The sequence below is a fragment of the Hypanus sabinus genome, chromosome 6 (genome assembly GCF_030144855.1).
Source record: "Hypanus sabinus isolate sHypSab1 chromosome 6, sHypSab1.hap1, whole genome shotgun sequence".
NCBI classification, from domain to species: domain Eukaryota; kingdom Metazoa; phylum Chordata; class Chondrichthyes; order Myliobatiformes; family Dasyatidae; genus Hypanus; species Hypanus sabinus.
Window position 1 is genome coordinate 103607711 of NC_082711.1, and position 7767 is coordinate 103615477.

The 7767-nt window shown below is 40.4% G+C and overlaps 1 protein-coding gene across 1 annotated transcript; it reads left to right on the forward strand.

The window, feature by feature from the left end:
- Positions 1 to 861: 861 nt before the first annotated feature.
- On the forward strand, positions 862 to 6957 carry LOC132395057 (interleukin-6-like). The gene is made up of 5 exons (XM_059971370.1): positions 862 to 877; positions 5877 to 6025; positions 6142 to 6255; positions 6539 to 6685; positions 6784 to 6957. The coding sequence occupies exons 1-5, from the start codon at positions 862 to 864 to the stop codon at positions 6955 to 6957; spliced, it is 600 nt and encodes a 199-aa protein (XP_059827353.1).
- Positions 6958 to 7767: the final 810 nt, after the last annotated feature.

The window sequence follows — 7767 nt, forward strand, 5'->3', positions numbered from 1 at the left end:
GTCGTGTGCAATTGCAGTAAACTGTCCTCATTCCTGTCCTTGAGTCTTGTCACCGTGAAGGGGAACAAATCACCTCCATTGCTGAATTCTTGCTGCAATTGATGAACAGGGACAACCAAGCCTCAGTGCATTTTGACCTTTCCCATTCTATCACCATGCAGATAGTCTCCCTTTTTGTTTTTGAAGCAGAAGTGGATAACTTGACATTTATAGGCATAGACTAAGTAATAAATATAGCACATAGAGCAATGCACAGTAGAGGCCTTTCAGCCTAGGACTTTGTGCTGACCTTTTAACCAACTTCGGGATCAATCAAACACTTCCTTCCCACACACCCTCCATCTTTCTTTCTTCCATTGCCTATCTAATAACCACTAATAGCCCGAATATATTTACCTTCACCACCACCCCTGGCAATTTACCCTCTGTGTATAATAAACTACCCCTAACATCCTCCCTACACTTTTTCCAATCACCTTAAAATTATGCCCTCCCACATTAGCAATTGCCTCCATGGAAAAAGATGCTGACTGTCCTCTCTATCTAAGCCTATAATCATCTTATCAAATCACCTTTGATCCTCCTCGGCTCCAATTGGAAAATCCCAAGTTGCTCAACCTTTTTACATAAGACATGCTTTCTCATCCAGAAAGCACACTGGGAGATCTTCTCTCCACATTCTCTAAACTTTCACATCCTTTTTATAATGAAGCAACCGGAACTAAGCACAATACACCATGTGGTCTAACCAGAGTTTTATAGAGCTGCATCACTACTTTGTGGCTCTTGAACACAATCCGTTGACTTGCATCTAGCACACTCTACATCTCCTTAACCACCCTATCATATTGCAAGACAACTATGAGGCATCTACAGAGTTGGACCTCAGGAGCCCACTGTTCCTCCACACTTTTAAAAAAACTTACCATTAGCCTTGTATTCTGTCTTCAAGTTTGATGTTCCTACATGCATCATTTTACACTTCTCTAGATTGAACTCCATTTGCCACTTCTAAGTGCAGCTCTGCATCCTGTCAACATCCCAGTATAATTTATGACAATCTTCTACACTATCCACAACTTCATGTCATCTACAAACTTAGGAACCCACCCTTTCAGTGCCTTATGCGAGTTGCTTATAAAAATCACAAAGAGCAAGGTACTGGAACAAAACCCTGTGAACCAGCACTAGTCCTGGACCTCGAGGCAGAATGCACTCCATCTACCACAACCCTCTGCCCTCAATGATCAAGCCATATCCAAGTTCATGCAGTCAAGTTCCCCTTGATCCCATGCCTACTGAATTTCTGAATGATTCTAAAATGGGGAACGTTGTCTAATCTCTGTAGTGTATTGGGAAAACTACTGGAAATAATTATGAATTTAAAAATAATTATGAAGTATTAAAGTTAATATAGAGGGGCACGGATCAGTTCAAGTCTGCATAAATTTGCTAATAAGATTGATTCACCTCATTTGATGTTTACAAGAAGTTACATGGAGGATTTGAAGGAGACAATCACAGGAATTTTGCTCACTTTTAATAAGAATCCGGAGAATTGGTGGTCCATGACGTTAAAGCCATAGAACCATAGAAGATTACAGCACAGAAACAGGCCTTTTGGCCCTTCTTGGCTGTGCTAAACCATTTTTCTGTCTAGTCCCACTGACCTGCACCTGGCCCATATCCCTACAAACACCTCTTATCCATGTACCTGTCCTAGTTTTTCATAAATGTTAAAAGTGAGCCCACATTTACAACTTCATCTGGCAGCTATTTCCACATTCCCACCACTCTCTGTGTGAAGAAGTCCCACCCTAATGTTCCATTTGAAGTTTTCCCCATTTACCCTTAATCCATGTGCTAGGGTTATCTTCTCCCCTAGCCTCAGAGGAAAAGGCCTGCTTGCATTCACTCTGTCTTTACTCATCATAATTTTATATACCTTTATCAAGTCTCCCCACATTCTTCTATGCCCCAGGGAATAAAGTCCTGACTTATTCAACCTTTCCCTGTAACTCAGTTTCTCAAGTCCCAGCAACATCCTTGTAAACCTTCTCTGCACTCTTTCAACCTCATTAATATCCTTCCTGTCATTCAGTGACAAAAACTGCACACAACACTCCAAATTCAGCCTCACCAATGCCTTATACAACCTCACCATGACATTCCAACACTTATATTCAATACTTTATTTATAAAGGCTAATGTACCAAAAGCTTTCTTTACTACCCTATCTACCTGTGACGCCTCTTTTAGGGAATTTTATATATGTATTTCTAGATCCTTCTGTTCTACAGCACTCCTCAGTGCCCTACCACTTACCTTGTATGTTCTACCTTGGTTTGTCCTTCCAAAGTGCAATACCTCACACTTGTCTGTATTGATCTCCATCTGCCATTTTTCATTCCATTTTTCCAGCTGGTCCAGATCTCTCTGCAAGTTTTGAAAACCTTCCTCACTGTCCACTACAACTCCAATCTTTGTGTCATCAGCAAATTTGCTGATCCAATTTTCCAGATTATCAACCAGATCATTCATATAGATGACAAATAATAATGGACCCAGCACAGATCACTGTGGCGCACCACCAGTCACAGGTCTCCAATCAGAGAAGCAATCCTCCACTACCAGTCTCTGACTTCGCCCATTGTGCCAATGTCCAATTCAAGTTACTACCTCACCATGTATACCTAGCAACTGAATCGGCTTAACTAACCTCCCATGTGGGACCTTGTGAAAGACCTTACTGAAGTCCATGTAGACAACATCCACTGCCTTCCTTTCATCCAGTTTCCTTGTAACCTTCTCAAAAAACTCTAATAGATTAGTTAAACATGACCTACCATGCACAAAGCCGTGTTGACTCTCCCTAATAAGTCCCTGTCTATCTAAATACTTGTAGATCCTATCTCTTAGCACTCCTTCCAATAATTTACCTACAACCGACATCAAACTTACCAGACTAAAATTTCCCAGATTACTATTAGAACCTTTTTTAAACAATGGAACAACATGAGCTACAAAATGAGCCATTGAAATCCAAGCTAAAACAGAGGATACAAGAAGGGATCTGGAGAGGGTGCAGGAAGATAATAATAAGTCAAAGATAAGCCTTGAACTTAAAGATAACATTTGATTATGCACAGAAACAAGTCCTTCATTGAGTCTAGTTACTTCAATAGCAGAACAGCAGCAAGAGGTAAATAGTCCACATCCATTATTTCATATATTTTGAGCATAAAATCAATGAGGTATTGATGGAGGAAAAGGGGAAAACAGACTTTTTAATAAATCAAAATGAAGGGACTTAATATTAAAATAAATGGTAGAAAATCTAGAGGGAAATCTTTATCCTGAGAATGTGAAGACATAGAAATTATTAGCTTATAATTGGTCTGCACATATAAAGCATGTAAGGCTATAAATATGTTAGATGCCATAATTAGACTGATTTGCTCTTTTTCATCCTTTATGGAGAATCCACTCAATAGATTCCTTCTGTGATTCTTAGTAAAAGTATACAAACATGTTAGAAACATAGGAAATGTTATGACAATAATGTAAACATATTAGTCAAAATTCCAGCATAGTAATGAAACTACTGTTTGTTGTAATATATTTAATACATTAAAATATTATAATTTACATCATTGAACAAGTCTTTATAACCATATACAGTACCTCAAAAATGTATTGAATGCCCAATCCTTTGTTCACATAAATCAGGATTACAACCAGGGATTTCAATCAATTTAACTGAGAATTTGTATTTGTGAATCTCATGCTCCTTTCTTCACAGTAGAACCCAAAAAGCAGGGAAATTTATAAAGCATGAAAAATTAAAAATGCAAAATTCAAATGTCAGCAGTTCAAAAGTATTCATCCCCATTTGCTCAGTACTTATCTGAACCACCTCTCACAAGTATTACAGCCGGTAATCTTTTTGGATAGGTCTCTGAGTTTTACACAATGGGATGGAGTAAGATTTCCCCATTCCTCCTTGCAAAATTGCTCACGCTGTGCCAGGTTAGTTGGGGAGTGGCAGTGGACAGCAATCCTAGAGTCTTGCCAGAGACACTCTATCAAGTAGAGGTTAGCACTCTGACTGGACCACTCAACGACATCAATTTTCTTCACTTGAAGCCATTCCATGATTGCTTTAGCTCTGTGCTTTGGGTCATTGAAAGCTGAAAGACAAACTTTCTCCCCAGATTAAGCTTTCTGGCAGAAGCTATGAGGATTTTTATCCAGGATCTCTCTGGTCATCGATCCTGACCAGATCTCCAGTTCCTGCTGCTGAAAAGCATTCCCATAGTATGATGCTACCAACACACTTTATGCTAGAGATGGTGTTACCTGGCTCCAGTGTAGTATTAGATTTACACTACACATACCACTTTCCTTTGAGGTTAAAAAGTTCCATTTTAGTATAAGACCTTCTTCCACATTTTGGCTGTATATTGCAAAGTCTTCATGGGCAAGGATAAGCCTTTTATTCAGTGGTGTGTGTTACATAAATCTAATACTGTGCATCAGCCAGGTAACACCATCCCTATTGTAAAGTATGGTGAAGATAACATCGTGCTATGGGAATGCTTTTCAGCAATAACACCTGGAAATCTGGTCAGGATAGATGGGAACATGAAAGCTGCTAAATGTTGAGAGATCCTGCATAAAATTTGGCTGGCGTCTGCCAGAAAATGAAAACTGGGGAGAATGTTTGTCTTTCAGCAGGACAATGATCGGAAGCACACTGCCAGAGCAACCATGGAGTGGCTTCAAATGAGTAAAACGGATGTTCCTGAGTGGGCCAGTTCAGTATTGATCTTGATCCAATGGAATGTCTCTGGCAAGACCTCAAGATTGCTGGTCACAGCCAATCCCCAATTAACCTGGCACAGTTTGAGCAAACCTGTAAGGAGGAATAGGTAAATCTTCTGCAAAGCTGAAAGAGACTTACCCAAAAAGACTATTGGCTGCAATAGCTGTGACAGGTGGTTCAACTAAGTGCTCAGCAAAGGGGATGAATACATTCAAACTACTGACATTTCAGTTTTTGAAATTTTAGTTTTTTATGCTTTGCAATTAACCCTTTTTTTGAAATTCATTATGAAAAAGGTGTATGTGATTCTCAAATAAGAATTGTCAATTAATCAAAATCCCTGCTTGTAATATTGATTAATGTGAACGAAGAGTTGGGTGCTGAATACTTTTTCATGGAACTGTACAGCACGATCAGGAAGTTTGAACCGAGACTCATTGATAATTTTAAATTCAAACCATAAACATGTAATCGATAATAAGCAATTAGATTCCGATTCCTGTTCCTTCATACTAGAACATTATTTTTGTTGGGTGTAGTGATTTTGCAGTGACTCTTTTCTGTCTATAAGAGTGATCAGTTCTCAAAATTTAATTAAAGGGTTTCGTAATATTGCGGGCTCCATTCGCGGTTATGGAAGGTGAACGATTGGTATCGTCACTGGGCATTTCCACGTTTGACAATCACGCCGATCAAACACGATTATCCTGATCGATCACGTCAGAAGGAAGAGAACTGGAGTGGAAGCCATCTTCAACGTAGCGGAAGGACAGCCACATGGGAAGGAAGAATCCAACAGTGACTAATAGGTGCTGTAACACAAACATTGCGAAAAAAACATTAGTAACTGGATTTTCCCCAAAGGGGGCGATTAATAAATAGTGGGGAGAATGTAGCTTGGGGAGTTAAAGATCGAACACCTTTGTACGGGGAGGACAACATGGGACTTGCTGAAAGTCAGTGAATAAAGCTTCCGGTTATCAGTTCAACACATTTCGGAGCGGTTGCAGGAAGCGGGAATTCTTATTCCGTTCTGTCTCTTTCCCTGCAGGTTTTTACCTTCTACTCCTGGTGCTCTGTGGAGGAGTCGCCACTTTCCCGCTGACGGAGCGGACCGCTGCAGCCGCCCCGGGCTGCGCAACCTGCGACTCCCTGGCGCTGGAGATCCAGAGCTCAGCGGCCGAGCTCCGGGATGCTCAGGTGAGTGAGTACGAGGAGGTGAGGGGGTGGCGCCCCGCAGACTTTGTCCTGGTCTTTGCAGCTCACTTATTCGCTGTCTGATCTCTCTCCACCCCTCCCGTCCCCCCGTCCCGCAGCTGTGTGAGTATTTCTCCTTCTGTGACGGGGACCAGGGATCGCTGCTCACCCACGACTTCAACCTTCCGCAGATCCGATCTCAGGACCGATGTACAAAGATCAGTTTCCATAAGGTGAGTGAAGCCCGACGGAGCAGCCGTTTCCTTGTAAAGTAGGGCATTTCAGTCTGTGGAAAAGTGTACCTCCAGGGAAAACAAAAAGGAGTAGGCATTTCGTTTGTAGTTTACGATAGTTAGGTTCCAACAAAGCAGCGTTTAAATCGATTTGCACAACCCGGCAAGATTGTCAGTTTTACAAACGAGAATTCGAGAATGCATATAAATTCAGCTACAAGTCGTCAAAACTGAAGAGCCCGAGCCAAGATGATTTCTTACTTGTAGTATTTTTCCTGTTTAGGAAACGTGCCTGAAAGCGATTGCAAAAGGCCTCCATAAATACAACCCTTTCTTATTGCTGGTGGAAACATCCATCGTGCGTTCAAGTGAACAAATAATATGGATGCGGTCCAGTACCCAACGCCTCGCGGAACTGATAATGCACCAGGTAAGTGTAAACGAAGCGGCGCGATTATGGCTGCGGCAAACCCATCTGAAACTATGGAGACTCAAGTCACAAGCCCTGCTGTCCTCGTTATAGTTCAGTTAAATGTCGAGTTTGGCATCAGTACGGTGAGCGAGAGCGAGATGGAATCATCTGCCTTAGGCTTAGTGACAACAACAGAGTGGAACAGACAAGTGAATGCGAATGTCATCCTGCGAGACTTTGTCCGGTTCATGGAGAAATCAGCCCGAGCTCTTCGCTTTATGAGTCTGTGAAAGGGGGCTCACCGCGAGAATTGGCAGAACTACTTTTTATATATACCACGATCTATTTGTTTGTTTGTTTATTTATTTATCTATTTATTTCCCAGTGATGAATAACTAGGTGGAGTGAGAGAAACAAAAGAGCGATAACATTACGAAATTGGTTGCACATGCAAGCCCAACCTCTCTCCGTGATTTCTGCTCCACACCCGGATTTTTTTTTAAATTATCCTTTTAGTATTTGGAGTGCACGTTTTGTTCGCGACTGATAAAAAAGCTTGTTCCTACTGGCACACATATGCCACACGTAAAGTGGTCAGAGCAAAGTCACCTTGGGAGTTTGCAATTTTTTCCAGTTCCATTACCCGTGCAACGTGTAAAATATGGTTAAACAGAGGCAGTAACCGCCTTAAAGTATGAACGTTCTAGTTCAGCATTTGGTCGTACAATTGTAAAAGTTACAGAGGTTAATCTGTAAAAGAAATGACATTGTAAACTTAAGAAGTTGTATGTTTGCAATTATTTGCAAAATGTTATTTACAGTGTTTAATTTTATTTATATTTATTTTGACTAATTCAACTTTTAGAAATATTTAAAAACGATTGCATTTATTTATTGATATTTATAACGTAGACCACGAGATTATTGTCTTTGTTTTTGAAGTATTTGATTTGGATATATTTAATAAACTATAAATATGAAAAGATTTCAAGTTAAGTTTCATTCTGGCTGTTATTATTTTGAAAGATATGTACAGACAGCAAATGTTTCTAGCGATACAGTAAATTTGCTAGAATTTGCAAAAGTAACGCGGAGTGCTT

Coding starts and splice junctions, on each gene's coding strand:
- LOC132395057 (XM_059971370.1), top strand. Junction 6,026..6,141: donor CCGAGCTCCGGGATGCTCAG/GTGAGTGAGTAC, acceptor CCCGTCCCGCAG/CTGTGTGAGTATTTCTCCTT. Junction 6,686..6,783: donor CGGAACTGATAATGCACCAG/GTAAGTGTAAAC, acceptor GTTATAGTTCAG/TTAAATGTCGAGTTTGGCAT.